The following is a 16,679-nucleotide window of genomic DNA, read 5'->3' as shown; positions in this document are numbered from 1 at the left end:
GGGCGGCCCTCCGACTAGCCGGAAGCGGCAGGGTCTGGGCAGGGCGTCGGCGGCGGGCGATCGGCCGCCCAACAAGCCGTTCCTGCCTGTGATGGCAACAACCTCAACTCCTGGGCTGCGCATGCCGCAAGCTCAGGCGTGAATGGGAATTGTTGAACGCAATTCTCTGCCAGCCTCGGGATCTTCTGATCGATTACTTGATCATCGCCTGCTGTAGATAAAAGTAAAACCATCCCCAAGGCCGGTCAGACCACCACGTCGGGTGTCCTCTCCTAGACTCCTCCCCATCCATTCAGCTCAGCATAGCATCATTGGCTGCTGGCCGCCTTGCATCTCTCTTCCTCCCCAACCGTCATCCCGACGGTGGACCCGGCTCACTCGAACGCCTGCCAATCTGGTTTTCCCTTTTGTTTTTTTCTCTCACTCTTGATTGTTCTCTGGCCTTCGCCGCAGATTCCCCACCCTTCTTCCTCGGATCTTCGTCCCCTGCAAATTGTTTGCCCCCGTCAGCTTTTAAAAAGTAATTCTATACCCGCGCTTCCTTCATCCCTTTTCCTCCCAGACCACCTTTTGCCTCCCCGGGTTCCGCTCCATAGAAGACGATCGTGTCGTCGGAACCATCTATCCTGATCATCCCTTCTAATCGGAAGAGCTGCGAGCTCCAGGGAAAAGATTTGAATCCGGAATCTTCGGCATCATGTCTGCAAAGCCTGCGGATGCCACCCGGCCTCGGGCTGGTGGTGACACCAAGAAGGTTCACATCGCCGACACGGCCTTGACGCGGCAGAACTGGTACAAGCACGTCAACTGGCTGAACGTCACCTTCATTCTCGGTATTCCCCTGTATGGATGCATTCAAGCTCTGTGGGTGCCCCTGCAGATGAAGACCGCCATCTGGGCTGTCATCTACTACTTCTTCACCGGATTGGGTATCACGGCAGGTAAGTCGCCTTGAGAGAACTGGTGTTGGAACAGATCTAACGGACACAGGATACCACCGTCTGTGGGCTCACTGCTCGTACTCGGCTCGTCTTCCCCTGCGTATCTGGCTCGCCGCCGTCGGTGGTGGTGCCGTCGAGGGTTCCATCCGCTGGTGGGCTCGTGGCCACCGTGCTCACCACCGCTACACCGACACCGACAAGGACCCCTACTCCGTCCGCAAGGGTCTGCTCTACTCGCATCTCGGCTGGATGGTCATGAAGCAGAACCCCAAGCGTATCGGCCGAACCGACATCTCCGACTTGAACGAGGACCCCGTCGTCCAGTGGCAGCACCGCAACTACATCCAGACCGTCATCGCCATGGGTCTGATTGTGCCCATGCTGGTGGCCGGTCTCGGCTGGGGTGACTGGTGGGGCGGCTTCGTCTACGCCGGTATCCTGCGTATCTTCTTCGTCCAGCAGGCCACCTTCTGCGTCAACTCCCTGGCCCACTGGCTCGGTGACCAGCCCTTCGACGACCGCAACTCCCCCCGTGACCACGTGATCACCGCCCTGGTGACCCTGGGTGAGGGATACCACAACTTCCACCACGAGTTCCCCTCCGACTACCGCAACGCCATCGAATGGCACCAGTACGACCCTACCAAGTGGACCATCTGGATCTGGAAGCAGATGGGTCTGGCCTACGACCTCAAAAAGTTCCGTGCCAACGAGATCGAGAAGGGCCGCGTGCAGCAGCTGCAGAAGAAGATCGACCAGAAGCGTGCCCGCCTGGACTGGGGTGTTCCCCTGGACCAGCTGCCCGTCATGGAGTGGGACGACTATGTCGACCAGGCCAAGAACGGCCGTGGTCTCGTGGCCATTGCCGGTGTCGTCCACGACGTGACCGACTTCATCAAGGATCACCCCGGTGGCAAGGCCATGATCAACTCGGGTATCGGCAAGGACGCCACGGCGATGTTCAACGGCGGTATCTACTACCACTCGAACGCTGCCCACAACCTGCTGTCCACCATGCGGGTTGGTGTGATCCGGGGTGGCTGCGAGGTTGAGATCTGGAAGCGGGCTCAGAAGGAGGGTACCACCGAGTACGTCCGTGACGAGACTGGCCAGCGCATTGTCCGTGCCGGCGAGCAGGTCACCAAGATTCCCGAGCCTATTCCCACGGCAGATGCCGCCTAGATTGACTTGTCGTTGATCAGTTTTCTCATCACTTGAGACTTGAGTCTTATCATCAGCACGTGGGCGTTCGATTTGATATTTTTGTTTTCTGCCTGTAAGGAGTTGCCGGAGTTCGCGGGGTTTCCGATTTGGGGAGTGTGTTGATCTGGTGATCTGTGTGTATTACTTCAAAAGCTTAATGTGGTTGAACCACGCCAATAGAAATGACGATATGCCTCATATTTATTTGCTTCATCTTGAAAGTTGGAAAAAGGTTGTGGGGAAGGAGGTCAACATTAGGCACGATCAGGGAGACTAGCGACGTCGCTAGCCTGCGACTAACCCGAAGTGGGCCAGAGCTTCCGTGCCTTTGTGATACTTGTATCATGACTCCTACGTATATCCATGGATATCCATGGATGTTCATCTGTTGGACCAAATGCTATGGAGAAATAACTTGATTTGCAACTTCACGGGGGCAAAAGACCGGATTGGACACATATTCTTTGGCAGACTGTATTTGAATGAACTGGCAGTTGCAGATGATCCTAATGTGAATTTAGCAAAGGGATGACTTATTCGAAGTAGAAATTGAGTATATACTCATTTGGACATACTGTAGCTACCTGTATACTTCGGAGGACCATATGGGAAACCGAGTCAATGTTATTGCCAGCAGATCGCACTAACCCAATACAGTAAGGGTCTGTTTGCTCGGCCGCCAAACAGCTGCCTTAGCTGCCTTACTGCCTAGCTGCCTTACTGCCTAGGCGGCCGAGCAGCGACCTCACTCGACGGTTCTTTGGTCTTCTCAATTGAATCCGAACAAGTCATTCAGCTTGCATACCCCACTCGCCCCCTCTTTTACGCTCTCAAACCCCTCCGTCGTCACCATAGCTTCTCCCGCCTTCCGCCCCTTATATATCCACCTCCTCGTCCTTCTCCTGGGCGTTCTTCTATTCACCGTGGCTCCCCCTCTCCGACTCTCTACCCCCACCTTCCGACTATCGTCAGTCCTGAGCCATTTCCGCGGCTCGCGACTGTCTGCCGTTTCGAATCCAGCTTTGACCGACCTTCGCAAATCCCTCACTACCGCCAACATGGCTCCTGAACACCTCCGCCGCCCCCCTCAGGCTCCGCCCGTCTTCACCGCAACCGCCCAGTCCATCGTCGACGACGCCAAACGCCTCGTCGAGACCTCCCGCAAGGTCCAGGATGGCGTCGTGGCCAACGTGAAGCCCGATACCGCTGCCTTCGCCTCCGTCATCAAGCCCCTCGCCCAAGATGAGAACGTCATGGCCCTCGAGTCCCACATCCTCGGCTTCTACCAGGCCGTCTCGACGGAACAGGAGCTGCGCGACGCCTCGTCCAAGGCGGAGGAGCTGATGGATGAATTCTTCATCGAGAGTGCCATGCGCGAGGACGTCTTCAAGCTGGTGGACGCCGTGCTGAGCAAGAACGAGACCCTGGACCCCGAGTCCCGCCGTCTGCTGGAGAAGGAACACAAGGATTTCATCCGCAACGGCCTGGGCTTGCCGGCCGGGCCCAAGCGTGACCGCTTCAAGGAGATCAAGAAGCGTCTATCCCAGATCAGCATTGAGTTCCAGAAGAACCTGAACGAAGAGAACGAAGGGCTCTGGTTCACCCGCGAGCAGCTGGACGGCGTGCCGGATGACGTCCTGTCGGGCCTGAAGAAGGGTGAGGGCGAGAACGACGGCAAGCTCTGGCTGACCTTCAAGTACCCCGACCTCTTCCCCACGATGAAATACGCCAAGAACGCCGAGACCCGCAAGACGGTGATGATCCAGAACGAGAACAAGTGCAACCAGAACGTCCCGCTCTTCCGCGAGTCGATCATCCTGCGCGACGAGGCCGCTCGCCTGCTCGGATACCCCAACCACGCCGCGTTCCGCATCGAGGACAAGATGGCCAAGACGCCCGAGACGGTCGACACCTTCCTGGGAGACCTGCGCAAGCGCCTGACGGCCGGCGGCCAGAAGGAGATCCAGAACCTCCTCGAGATCAAGAAGAGCGATCTGGAGGCCCGCAGCGAGTCGTTCGACGGCCGCTACTACCTGTGGGACCACCGGTACTACGACCGGTTGATGCTGGAGAAGGACTTCTCGTTGAACCAGCAGCAGATTGCCGAGTACTTCCCGCTCCAGACGACGATCGAGGGGATGCTGAAGATCTTTGAGGAGCTCTTCGGTCTGGTGTTCGTGGAGATCACCGGCGAGGACCGCGAGAAGATCGCGCCGTCCGGCAAGGGCAGCGACATTGTCTGGCACGAGGACGTGCAGATCTTCAGTGTCTGGAACGACGAGGGCGAGGGCAGCGGATTCGTGGGATACCTCTACTTGGATCTGTTCCCGCGCAGCGGCAAGTACGGCCACGCTGCCAACTTCAACCTGCAGCCCGGCTTCATCGACGCCGAGGGCAACCGCCGCTACCCCGCCACGGCGCTGGTGTGCAACTTCACCAAGCCGACGCCCAAGAAGCCGAGTCTGCTCAAGCACGACGAGGTGGTGACGCTGTTCCACGAGTTGGGTCATGGCATCCACGACCTGGTGGCCAAGACGACCTACTCGCGCTTCCACGGCACCAACACGGTGCGCGACTTTGTCGAGGCGCCCAGTCAGATGCTGGAGAACTGGTGCTGGACGCCGTCCCAGCTGAAGTCGCTCAGCAAACACTACTCCAGCCTGTCGCCGGAGTACCTGGCGGGATGGCAGGAGCAGGCCGGCGGCGCGTCCAAGCCCTCGGAGCAGATCCCCGACGACGTGATCGAGAACCTCATCCGCACGAAGCACGTCAACGACGCGCTGTTCAACCTGCGGCAGCTGCACTTTGGTATCTTCGACATGACGGTGCACGAGCCGGAGAGCCACGACTACATCGAGAAGCTGCCGATCTCGGCCACGTACAACCAGCTGCGCAAGCAGATCACGCAGATGGACGGACCCGAGACTTTGGGACTGGGCGACGAATGGGGACACGGCGAGGCTACGTTTGGACATTTGATCGGTGGATACGATGCGGGATACTACGGATATCTCAGGTACGCCTCCTTTTCTTTCTTTCTTTCTTTCTTTCTTTTTTTTTTTTTTTTTTTTTTTTTTTCATATGGGTGATACTAACAACCTGCAGCTCGCAAGTCTACTCGACCGATATGTTCTACACGGTGTTCAAGTCGAACCCGATGGACCCCAAGGCTGGACGCCGGTACCGCTACCAGGTGTTGGAGAAGGGCGGCAGCCAGGATGAGATGACGACGCTGACGGAGTTCTTGGGCCGGGAGCCTAAGACGGATGCTTTCTACAAGGACATGGGACTGGCGTAGGCAGATAGACAAGACGGATAAATAACAGAATCCTGGGAAGACAGGAAATACCTCTTGGCAACGTATTATCCAACCATGGAGCGAGAAACCCTAGTAAGCCATCGCAACTGTATGCCATATTGCCTTTGCCCAGTCGTAGTCAAACACCACCTACGTCACATATTCTGCTTTTGGCCTTTCGTGCAGATGCCACTATACGCAAGGATACGTATATGGCCGTGTAGTAAGAATGATCGAAGACATTCATGTAAGTATGTAAGCCGCCCATTGATAAGTACCTGGTGCTTACCACGCTATCTTTCCAGCAACATTCGAATCAACACAACTAAGAACGAACAGAATGACCCACCAAGTCCAAGGAACAGCCTTCATCACCGGCGCCGCATCAGGTATTCCTCATCCTATGCGCTTCCCACCCTAAAACCCTCCACTGAAACTTCAACCCAATCCCAAAAACACTAACCCCCAAAAAAATTTGAAAAAAATAGGAATCGCCGCCTCCACCGCGCACAACCTCTCCACCCACGGAATCTCGAACCTCGCCCTCGCCGACATCGACGAGTCCGGGCTCTCCAAGATCGCTGCCGAACTCACCAGCACGCGCCCCGACCTCCGCGTACTCGTCCTACCCTTCGACGTCTCCTCCGAAGACTCCGTCACGAGCGCCATCCGCAAAACAGCCCATGAGTTCGGACGCATCGATATCGGGGTGAATTGCGCGGGGGTCGCGCAGCCTGTGGTGCCCACGCATGAGACGTCGCGGGAGACCTGGAATCGGGTGGTGGGGGTGAATCAGACGGGGGTGTGGTTGTGTCAGAGGGAGTTGGTGAGGGTGATGTTAGGGCAGGAGTTTGTTTTCCCTTTTTCTCTCTTCTCTTCTGGGTGAGGATGAGGGTAAGATATGTTTGGATGGCTAATATGGGTTCAGACATCTAGGTCCGCGGCTCGGTCGAGGGGTCATTGTGAATGTTTCTTCGTCGTTGGGCGTCACGGCGACGGACGTGGAGTCGCCGTTGAGTTGTTATGTGTCTTCGAAGCATGGTGAGGCTTTTCTCTCGTTTATATCCTCGCTTCTTTCCTTGAGAGGGGTGATAGATGGAAGAGAGAGAGAGAGAGAGAGAGAGAGAGAGAGAGAGAGAGAGAGAGAGACACTAATACTTCCCCAGCGATAGTAGGACTCACCAGAACCGTACGTCCCTATCCCTTTCTATCTCCATCCAAACCAAAGCCTAACAGCCTACAGGACGGACGACACTACGCAAAAGACGGAATCCGAATCAACGCGCTCTGTCCGGGGTATATCCCCCTCCCTTCTTTCTCTTAACCCTATAGATATATGCACCTTCACCCGATAGCCATGTAATAAGCTCACAATTATAGATGGGTCGCAACCCCTCTGATCCAGCCCGGCATCGACGCCGGGAACTTCGTGCGCGACATCGAAGCCCTTCCGATCGGACGAGTCGGGCAGGTGGAGGAGATCGCCGATACGATTCTGTACATGGTGTCGCCGATGAGTAGCTTCATGGTGGGGGCTGCGTTGGTGGTGGATGGGGGGTATAGTCTTTGATTTCTTTTCTTTATTTGCTTGTGGGGGAGGGAGGGTTACTGGTTGCCACTCAAGATCAGCTAGTGATGTCGACCAGAGTAAGGAGTAAAGGTGCAAGGAGCACAACACATGAGCGAATGAAATGCCTCTAGACGAATCCAATCCATCAGAAGATACAGCCAAGACAGATTGCCCTACCTGGTGTCTATGCTGCGTGCGAACACGAATGAGGGAAGAGAAAACACCCGTTCCAATCGAAATGCATGAAGTCAGGGACCCGAGTCTTATGTCATGATACCTAGAATCAGGGCAGCGCATGAAACCAAAGTTTGACTCGAGTTGATTCGAAGGTAACTTACATCCAAACCCAGAGAGACACCGCGGAACCTTACCCGTTCGGGCATCACCTGGACATATAAAACCCTAACTCTCCCCATCTACCATATAACCCATCAATCCAACCCATGAACTCACCTAAACAAATACAAACCAACCAACCCTCCATAAAAGACAACCGAACAAACCAAAATGTCTGAACCCATCACCTTCACCGTCTACCGCGGCTCCCCGACAGGAAAAATCACCCCCAGCACCACAAGCCGCCACCTCCAGCACAACGAAATCCACATCACAGCCACACACTCCGGAATCTGCGGCACCGACGAACACTTCCTACACGCCGGCTGCGTCCTTGGCCACGAAGGAATCGGCACCGTCACGGCCCTCGGGCCCGGCGTAACCAACCACCAAGTCGGCGACCGGGTCGGATTCGCCTACATCCGGTCAGTCTGCGGAACATGCGACAACTGCACGCGCGGACTGGACCAATACTGTCGGGTCAAGCGCGCATACGGAACCCACGACTTCGACGTGGGATCCTTCGCACACGGCACCGTGTGGGACGCATCCTGCGTGTTCCCGATCCTGGAGGCATTGGACTCCGCGGACGCCGCGCCGCTGATGTGTGCGGGTGCGACGGTGTGGAGCTGTCTAACGCAGAACGGGATGCGGGTGAACGACCGGGTCGGGGTGCTGGGGATTGGCGGGTTAGGACATTTAGCGATTAAGCTTGCGTCGGCGCTGGGGTATCAGGTTGTTGCGCTGTCGGGGTCGGAGAAGAAGAGGGAGGAGGCGAGGGGGTTCGGGGCGGAGGAGTTTCATGCGCTGAGTGGTGTGAAGGAGGGGGATGTGCGGCCGTTGAAGCATTTGCTTGTGTGTGGGAGTGGGAGTGAGGATTATACGAAGTGAGTTTGACCCCCCCCCCCCGCTTTTTTTTCTCTTACATATTATGTGGTGAGATGGATGGGATATTCTAAGATAAGACCGTAGGTTGATCCCCCTCATGGACACCACCGGCACGATCTACCACATGGCGGTGTCGTTTGATACCACGCCCGTCCCGACGCTGCCTTTGCTGTCGAAGGGAGTCCGCATCCAGGGCTCGTTCATCACCTCGCGGAATAACCTGCAGGAGCTGCTCGAGTTTGCGGCGCGCAAGAAGATCCGGCCCATGGTGGTGAAGTATCCGTTTGGGGTGGAGGGCATTGAGAATGCGATGCAGGATCTGAGGGACGGAAAGGTGCGGTATAGAGCGGTTTTGGTGCCTCAGGAGGAGAGGAATGGGTATAAATAGGATGGATTGGATTTGATCTGTCTAGATTAAGAGAGCTACATTTCGATTATGAATAAAGCAGCAACATGTTTGAGAAGACTGGAACTAGTAGCTGTTTCTTTATAGTTAATGCGTCATCATAAGAACTGCAATCTAGTAATGACATAAAGCCAATGTCAAATGAATATAAGAATTATCCTTTCAAAACGATTGACCAGGTAAGAATAAGATTCTCCATAGCCATCTAGAAAAGACACGCAACGCCGGCATGAAGAACACCCAGATAAGCAGCCTCATAATTACCACCCAGGCACATCCCCAGCAGCTCACTCACGCCCATTCTCCACACAACGGCAGCCGCATATTCATAAATTTTCAGCACCTCCGGCTGATTAAACGAGGGCTTCTCAGCGAGCAGACGAAGTTTGAGCGACCTATAAGTCCACTGCGAAGACGACGGCAGGTATCTCTTCGTGAACCCGTCCATGAATGAGTTGGGCCCGCCTAACCAGGTCCGCCTTTCCGGGACAAGAGTGTCCGTCTGATAGGATGGACTCGACTGGATCAGTTCTTTGAGCAGAGAGATGTCTGACACTTTCAATGGAGACGCCTGCGTATCGGCCTCCAGCCCGCGCGGAGTGGCTTCGGTGCTCAAACCCAGGATGGGGTCTTCGCATTGCAGAATCCGACTGTAGAAGCCAGGATCTAGGACCTCGATGGTCAATGACTTCGTAGGTTCTTTAGCTGAAAAGCAAGAAGGCGACTGCATCTGCACCTCCTCTCGCGATATCGCTTTCGAGGGAAGATATTTCACTTCCAACGGAAACGAACACGAAGCAACACAGTGACCGAGGTATTGACGGAAGAAGGGTTCCAGGCCACTGCACATAAATTAGCAAGAATCTTCAGGTCCAGACTGGATACCTACGATTCGCCCCCCGTAGCCCGCCGCGACTCACTCCCCGACCGAATATCCGGCTTGTCCATCATGCGCATCAAACCCTTAAACTCGATCCTCAGTGCCTGATATAGAATCCTCGCTGTGGTCAATGTCACCGGCAAAGTCCACCACATCAGCAACTTGATGATGGTAAACCAAGATGTCTGCGTTGGATCAACCGGGGGACTATGGCACGACATCCTCGCCATCATCTTCGGACGCCCGGACGCAGTCATGGTCGTCGTATTCGACATGGAGCGCATCTTATCCCACGCCGCTGGGATCGTAGGATCCATGAATCTCTCTGCGATATGCTCGCCGACCTTCTCGAATGGAGATGAGTAGATGTGCTTTACCAAGATGCCTTTATAGTAGACAGCCGTGGGACGGGAGGTCACGGATTCCACGGTACGTCTCATATCGAGATACTGTGTTTTCAAGTTATCCGTATCCAGCGAGTCCTCGAGGGCTGAGGTCTCCGCTTCCGTGCCGTGCACTTTGAAGAGCACGTTGCGCTTCTCGTCAAACGAGTTATTAATCTCCATGATCACGGCGTCGAGCTCCTTGTTGTCTCCGTAGAGGAACCACCAAGTGACGACGCTGCGCTCCCACCAGAGAAACCGCGGGACGCTGAGGAGATAGGCGTACGGCCATTGCGATGGATCTTCATTCTTTGCCATCTGTTAGTCTATTCCCCATCCCGTCGAAGCACGCATACCTGATCTCGCAAGAAAACATCCAGCTTCTCCCGCAAACCGAGATGATCGTCTCCCCGATGAAGATACCGCTTCGAGTCAACAGTAAACCAGCTGGAAATTGTCTCGTCCGCATCGATGGACAGCAACTTTCCGATCTGGCATTTAATACCCACAGGAACCCCGACGAACAAGACGCTGTGACTGAAGCGGTTCCAGATAGGAGACCGACGATTATGCGTCAAGGTAATCGGGAAGAGCAGCGGTTTGCCCAGAACCGAGACCTCGGTGCCCGCGACGGAGGTGAGTTTGCGCGGATAAAGAGATGCCAGCAGGAGATAGCCGATCAGGAGATTCGGCGACGCGAGGACCGCAACAGCGATCGCCACGACGGTCCATTTCAGGCCGAGATATACTCCACCGAGACGGAGGCTGCCGGACAGGATCCACAGGAGGAGATACTCGATACTGATCGAGGGTCTGGCACTTGAGCGTGCCAGGTGCAGTGGGTTCAGAGACTTGGGACCTTTCATTTTGTCGTTGGTTTTCAGATTTTTGCTATGAGGAGGATGAGGGGACCACAGACGGTGCGTTGGTCGTTTTATGAGCACCCCGATTTGACGCATTGCTTTTATTGGCTGAGTGCAGGCAAGTGAGTAGGAATTTGGATGATCTTGCGGCGTGTCACATCGCTCAAGACCGCGAGGGTGTTTCTGAAAAAGGGAACACCGATATGCGCTGGAGAGGGTCCGGAAGGTGCATGCGGCAAGGAGTCGGCAATATGATGCAACGTCTGCTTCATGCGTGCATGTACTTCATTCTCTAGCCAGCTGATAGCTTTCTCTTTCCGTTTTAGTACTTACCTCTCGCCACTTTTTACTTACTAAATAGACTTAAGCACCTAAAAGCCTGAGGTAATTTTCAAGTATAAAGTAAATGAAATTACTTTAAGTAACCTTGATAAATTACACTTTAACTAGTAACTTCCCCCTTATTTATCTCTTGATCTATGATCTACTTTTGCTTGCGGAGGGGAGGAAGAAGCGCAGGATAGTTTATATGCTACCAACTTTATATTAGTAGAATAAACGCGGATGCTTACCTGGGTCTATCCAGTTATCATTAAGATTAACATTAATATTATCAGATACTTATAACCTATTGCTATCTAGTCTTACTCTCCTTGTAATAGGATTCGGACTTAGTAGCCCGGGGTTAGTAGGAAATAGATACGTAAAGGAATCAGTAGTACGGCTAGACAAATATTAATAGTCTATGAGCAGAGCAAAGGACGAGTCAACTGGTTTTAGATATGTATAAAACGAAGATGTTATCTGAGGTATAATCCAATGTGTATGCTAAAGTGGGTGTGCGAAACAAGGAGGTGATTAACGAATGAGAAGGAAATGAAGAATGAAGATGAGGATAAGGCACCTTAGGGCCTAGAGAGACGTGACCCTATAGGATAAGCGCCTTTCTAGATCCTAAGGTATTCTGAACTGCATTTGTAAAAATAGTGACTCTATTACAGTCAGATGAAATTAGTTACAACATGAGCCCTGAGATCCTCAACAATCCAACACTCATCTGATCTGCGTCCCCCCAGCTCGGTCAATTCAACCAGTAACAGCTGACCGTCTTTCGATAAATCCTCGCTCAGTTGCAAATATCGTTATGCCCATATCCCATGTCCGTGCATTTGATTTCGCAAAACTTATCAATCTTAACTTCACCACCAGGCAGGCACTCGTACTTCCACCTACCCTCGTTGGGATTGACGCCCCTTTGCCGGTTCAGCTCTTGCAACATAGGAAGGTACTTGTCATCTATAAAAGTATATCAGTAGCCGCGAGGAATCATCACAGGTGGCTAACATACCAAGACCAATCAGCACTTTGCCGCAGTACTTCAAGCCGGCAGTGCAATCCCTAGCATGCACAGAGGCAGCGAGGGCCATGACACTTGCAACAAGGGTGGTGGTGAGCTTCATGATGAAGATGTCCTGGTTTATATTTGCTTCGGTGTTGGAGGATATGCGAAGTAAGACTTGGATGTAGAGATAGAGACTTGCTGGTCAGAAATGGAAGACGGCTAAGTATTTATACCTTAAGATGGTTGAACAGCGGTGGGTGTGCAACACATTCCAATGCAGCATCACCTTTTGTGGTATCCAGAGCAAACCCCGACATACTACACCCCTTTTCCTAAGGTAAGGGAATGATGCTGCAGATAACAGGATTTCCACTTGTCTCAGCGTTGTAGATGATGAAGTCCCACGGCACCCTTGATATATGATGGAGCTGAAAGATGTTAGGAATGCTCTGCATCTTGGTTGCACCAACTTGTTAGACTCAGTTATGGAAGGCGTAGCAGTGCCAAATCTATACGGCCAATATGGGCAAAAAAGAATATCATCGTCACCAGCGTCTTGAAGCCATATGTGAGTGCTTGTAAACAGACAATACTAGTAGTATATGGTGCTAAGCCTGCAATTGTTGCGGAATCGTATAAAAGTTGAAACGTACGACTAGCCAATCAGATATATGCTCTAACAAAATCTCAGATTAAACGAATGCGCGAATTTGCACTTGTTATGATTACTACTTAGTCGGGGGCAAAAGAAGAGCACTGAGATATGATGATCAGGTATGATGATCTGGGTTGCCACAAAAGAACAACTGTAGACCCGTTATACCTGATAGATCAGTTGCTCCGTATTTGCTTGAGGAAGGAATGTGAAAAGAGTGGATCTGGCACGCATAAGTCCGAATGGTCTAGTGGTCATGACGATTGTGTTAGTCATCCCGACAATTCTTCTAGCGTTGAACAAATTCACTAACAATATACAATAGCTTACACACAATAAATCGCAGGTTCGAACCCTGCTTCGGACATACCATTCTTTTTTCTCTTTTTTTGTTTTGCTCCCAGCAATTAAACACCCAGGATGGTAGAGTTTTACGAAGTCGGTTTTGAGCCATCTTTAGTGGCTTGTTGGTCAAACCCCGAGATGTCTCACCTTCATGACTCGTACCAAGGGACTGCTTTATACCTCAATGAATTATGCCCGATGTCATCATTCCTGGCCACAATTAATTCTTATATTATGATTTGTCCTTTGGTTTTACTCCTATCGGCACCCTTGCATCGCTTGAAACAATGATATAGCCAGCGTCTCAAACCTTGGTCATCTGTACCCAAGTTTCAAACCTACTTACTTTCTAGTAGTAACCCCCTCAGCGCCTTATCTAAATAGGGAAAGCTGCATTAAGTCTAGAGAATCAAGTCTGTATAGGGACATATACATTAGTACCATCAAATCGGCAATCACCCTTGAAAGACCCACAATCCGACTTTACATTCAGCCATTCAGCCACAGTCCAGGGACCGAGAAAACGGATGGAGATATTGGGTTGAGGCAAACTCCGTGAAGCCGACCCACTTAGACAGAGTTGAACAAATAGAGATCTGGGATCCTTTGCCACGGAAGTGCGCTATCATATCCGTCTTATTTTCTGGAAAAAGCAAATGCTTAACATAACAAGACCCTCTATCCTGTTTGAGAAATAACCTCATAGAGCATTTTGCTCACTAGGTTGCACCAGGAGTATGACCGAGGCTATTGGTATGTAGGACATGCAAAGAGATAGAGTTCGAGTATACGCATAAGGAAATAGGAGTTGGTTACAGATGACATCATCGTGAGACAGAAATTACGCTCTTCCTTAATGGTACTCTTTCCATGATGATATCTCTGAACCTAGAAAATCTGCGAGTCTCCCGACTGAGGTTAATTGCACAATACTCCAAAACAAGATATAATTGCATGTTATCAACACCACAAAGTTTATACACCGTCGATTAAGATCGCTAGATACATTCCAGAAATAAAACTAATAGGGCTATTCTAGTGAACAGCCGAGGATTTCAGTCCGAAAGTCTTTCCAACTCCATCAGCCATTAGATAGCAGTCTAAATCTTCTGATATACCCAATCATCATCGCATCTCCGCCACGTAGACCACCACAGCTGCAACGAATTCCACGGATAAACAAACCAGTTTTTCCCAGTATCCTTGTCGATGAAGTACTGCCAATGTTATTGCTGATCCAATGACGGACAAAGGAAACTCACACTCGCGCAGGACGCATTCTGAACCATCTGCTCCAACGCCAGATGAACATCGCTATTAAACCTCCTCTCACTGGACGCCTTGACCTCCACAGAGCGAGCAGAGCCATTAAGCACAGGCTCAATCGCCGAGAGAATTAAATTAGTATAACTGCATCCATTAGCCTCTATAAACCCAATCTGTGAAGCTCGTACCTTTCAATAGACAACAAAGTCGACGTATGCGCACGCCCGGAGTTCGGACCGATCAGGGTGAAGAAATTCGGAAAGTCGCTCATCGCGATGGACTGGAACGCTGATTTGCTGCCGTATTTCTCCCAGTGCTGTTTCCGGGTGATGCCGTTTCGACCGCGGATGTCCACATCCCATTGCGTCAGGGCGAATCCGTTGGCGAGGATCTGTAGGTTGGTTAGGTGGCTGCTTAGTGCTTGAAACGGGGGGCTTACGATGGCGTGGGCGAAGATTTCATCCCCTGATTTGGTCAGGACGGAGTGTTCTTTAACGTGGATAATGCGGTCATCGGTGAGGCGGATATTATCTCTATTGAGACAGTTGAGATATCCGTGGTCGAAGACTCGTCTCTAGTCAGGTTAGATTTGGTGGGTTAGAAAAGTAGCGAGGCCTACCTTGCAGCCGAATTCGAAATCGGGCGTTAATAAGCCCCAGTATTTCTCTGATACAGGTCAATGGGGTTTCCGTAGAGATATCAATCAACCTACCGGGTGCTGTATTCCGAACATGACCAGCGCTCAACTGTGCTGAGCTCCTTCGAGACGCCGACTCCGCTTTGCCTTTCCCGAACTGAAGAAATCCAGTCTCCATATACAGGAACATCAAAAGGCGGATGAGAAAGAGCAGGCCAGGCACGCAACGGAAGATGATTCGCCACGTCGGCGATATCTCGTAATTCTGGCTGGGCATGATATGATGCGGTGTCTGTACCATCAGCAAATGCAAATGCAGGTGTTAGAGTAGACGAACCCGCATGAACTGCGTGACAGTTTTCGTCTGGTCCGCGATGGCCGGGACAAGTTGGGCGGCAGAACCTGCATCGTCAGACGGTGTGTTGGAAACATTGCGAGCACTTACATCCATTTCCCACGACAAGCACATGTTTGCCTGTCAGGTCGAGATTGGGATTCCAGCGGGCCGTATGAACGATGTCGCCCTTGAAGTTTTGAGCCCCAGGGACATCGAAGCGGTTCGGGTTCACGAGACCCCCAACGCCAGAGATGAGGATCTTGCACCGCTGAGTGAAGATATGCCCCGTTCGAAGATTCTCAAACGTCACGGTCCATGTCTTCGTGGATTCCTGCCACCTCGCGCCCCTCCACTCTGTGGCCCCCACGAAATGCGAATGCACTCCATACTGTGACGCCACGTCATGGACATAGTCCAGAATCTCCGGCTGCGAAGGGAAAAGCTTGGTGAAATTCGGATTGGGCGCGAAGGAGAGACTATAGCAGATGGCTGGAATGTCGACCGCACAACCTGGATCTGAGACTGGTTAGGGCAAAGTGATCACGAGGGGAACCTGACTAACAGGTATTGCTCCACCACGTCCCTCCGATTCCTTCTGCGCGGTCGTAGATGTAGAAATCCTCGAGATTGAAGACCCGTTTCAATTGGCATGCCATCGTCAGGCCGGAGAATCCGGCTCCGATGATGATGGCAGTGGTTGGCGGTTGCGAGTAGATCGTCATGGTGGATGTCTCAGGAGAATGAGGAATGCACCGATCAATCAAGGGGTTAAATCAAGGATTGTGATTAGTCTACAGCAGAAATATCATCCCTTGATAGAGGTCATGTGATCGGCGATATATACGTCCAGTTTATGCCTGACGAGGAATCTCTAGATAGGGAGGAACAATGTGACAGATAATATACATTTAAATGGAGATGGCTCGGATTAAAACACGTATGAAATACAAGTCTCCATATACACTCTATCACACCATCCCTTTACCTCATAATACCCCGTTGTTGTTTACCTAAAGAGCATGTATACAAACTTAGTATAAGCTTGGTGGAGCCATCAGCGCCACAGAACTTACCAGCTATCCGATTCCACAAAATGAAAAGACGAACAAACTTAGTATTTCTGAGGTTAAAACGCCACGTCAGTAAGTGGCACCGCTGAGCATTCTTAGCAGATACCAAGACGGAAAGGGAAAAAAGAAGGATAAAGAAGAAAAAGAAAGAAACAGGTTTATGGAAGGTTTCCAGAAGTTTAACGCCACATTTGCAGTTTCATACACAAGGTAGCCAATTTGGGCATGTCTAGCGTTCATTGACTTGCCTTCCACAAGA

General features: G+C 51.9%; 8 protein-coding genes and 1 non-coding gene across 9 annotated transcripts; 6 read left to right on the top strand and 3 right to left on the bottom strand.

Moving 5' to 3' along the window:
- Nucleotides 1-697: 697 nt before the first annotated feature.
- On the top strand, nt 698-2,123 carry P170DRAFT_364523 (stearoyl-CoA 9-desaturase sdeA; the record flags this gene model as incomplete). The annotated part of the gene is made up of 2 exons (XM_024844646.1): nt 698-941; nt 991-2,123. The coding sequence occupies 2 exons, from the start codon at nt 698-700 to the stop codon at nt 2,121-2,123; spliced, it is 1,377 nt and encodes a 458-aa protein (XP_024701411.1).
- Nucleotides 2,124-2,217: 94 nt separating this feature from the next.
- P170DRAFT_260638 (uncharacterized protein) lies at nt 2,218-2,670 on the top strand. Its single transcript, XM_024843072.1, has one exon. The coding sequence runs from the start codon at nt 2,327-2,329 to the stop codon at nt 2,561-2,563; it is 237 nt and encodes a 78-aa protein (XP_024701410.1). The 5' UTR covers nt 2,218-2,326; the 3' UTR covers nt 2,564-2,670.
- Nucleotides 2,671-2,931: 261 nt separating this feature from the next.
- On the top strand, nt 2,932-5,501 carry P170DRAFT_390586 (M3 family metallopeptidase). The gene is made up of 2 exons (XM_024845909.1): nt 2,932-5,160; nt 5,250-5,501. Exons 1-2 carry the CDS (start codon nt 3,203-3,205, stop codon nt 5,440-5,442), a joined length of 2,151 nt encoding a protein of 716 aa, XP_024701409.1. The 5' UTR covers nt 2,932-3,202; the 3' UTR covers nt 5,443-5,501.
- Nucleotides 5,502-5,747: 246 nt separating this feature from the next.
- P170DRAFT_414958 (SDR family NAD(P)-dependent oxidoreductase) lies at nt 5,748-7,030 on the top strand. Its single transcript, XM_024847040.1, has 6 exons — nt 5,748-5,831; nt 5,931-6,291; nt 6,371-6,483; nt 6,609-6,631; nt 6,686-6,738; nt 6,823-7,030. Exons 1-6 carry the CDS (start codon nt 5,783-5,785, stop codon nt 7,010-7,012), a joined length of 789 nt encoding a protein of 262 aa, XP_024701408.1. The 5' UTR covers nt 5,748-5,782; the 3' UTR covers nt 7,013-7,030.
- A 467-nt stretch (nt 7,031-7,497) lies between these two features.
- On the top strand, nt 7,498-8,624 carry P170DRAFT_467253 (NAD(P)-dependent alcohol dehydrogenase; the record flags this gene model as incomplete). The annotated part of the gene is made up of 2 exons (XM_024852468.1): nt 7,498-8,235; nt 8,321-8,624. The coding sequence occupies exons 1-2, from the start codon at nt 7,520-7,522 to the stop codon at nt 8,622-8,624; spliced, it is 1,020 nt and encodes a 339-aa protein (XP_024701407.1). The 5' UTR covers nt 7,498-7,519.
- A 903-nt stretch (nt 8,625-9,527) lies between these two features.
- P170DRAFT_365352 (uncharacterized protein) lies at nt 9,528-10,771 on the bottom strand (the record flags this gene model as incomplete). The annotated part of the gene is made up of 2 exons (XM_024844698.1): nt 9,528-10,214; nt 10,262-10,771. The coding sequence occupies 2 exons, from the start codon at nt 10,769-10,771 to the stop codon at nt 9,528-9,530; spliced, it is 1,197 nt and encodes a 398-aa protein (XP_024701406.1).
- A 1,123-nt stretch (nt 10,772-11,894) lies between these two features.
- Nucleotides 11,895-12,228, bottom strand: P170DRAFT_479022 (uncharacterized protein; the record flags this gene model as incomplete). Its single annotated transcript, XM_024853619.1, has 2 exons — nt 11,895-12,064; nt 12,117-12,228. 2 exons carry the CDS (start codon nt 12,226-12,228, stop codon nt 11,895-11,897), a joined length of 282 nt encoding a protein of 93 aa, XP_024701405.1.
- A 773-nt stretch (nt 12,229-13,001) lies between these two features.
- On the top strand, nt 13,002-13,132 carry P170DRAFT_t167. The gene has a single exon. It is a non-coding gene; the product is annotated as a tRNA-OTHER (tRNA).
- A 1,078-nt stretch (nt 13,133-14,210) lies between these two features.
- Nucleotides 14,211-16,072, bottom strand: P170DRAFT_500969 (flavin-containing monooxygenase; the record flags this gene model as incomplete). The annotated part of the gene is made up of 9 exons (XM_024854157.1): nt 14,211-14,327; nt 14,373-14,520; nt 14,565-14,767; nt 14,816-14,950; nt 14,996-15,042; nt 15,089-15,305; nt 15,351-15,415; nt 15,459-15,866; nt 15,913-16,072. 9 exons carry the CDS (start codon nt 16,070-16,072, stop codon nt 14,211-14,213), a joined length of 1,500 nt encoding a protein of 499 aa, XP_024701404.1.
- Nucleotides 16,073-16,679: the final 607 nt, after the last annotated feature.

The sequence above is a fragment of the Aspergillus steynii genome, assembly GCF_002849105.1.
Source record: "Aspergillus steynii IBT 23096 chromosome Unknown P170scaffold_7, whole genome shotgun sequence".
Taxonomy (NCBI): Eukaryota; Fungi; Ascomycota; class Eurotiomycetes; order Eurotiales; family Aspergillaceae; genus Aspergillus; species Aspergillus steynii.
Note: the sequence above shows the minus strand (reverse complement) of the source record. Positions and strands in the feature narration are given on the sequence as shown.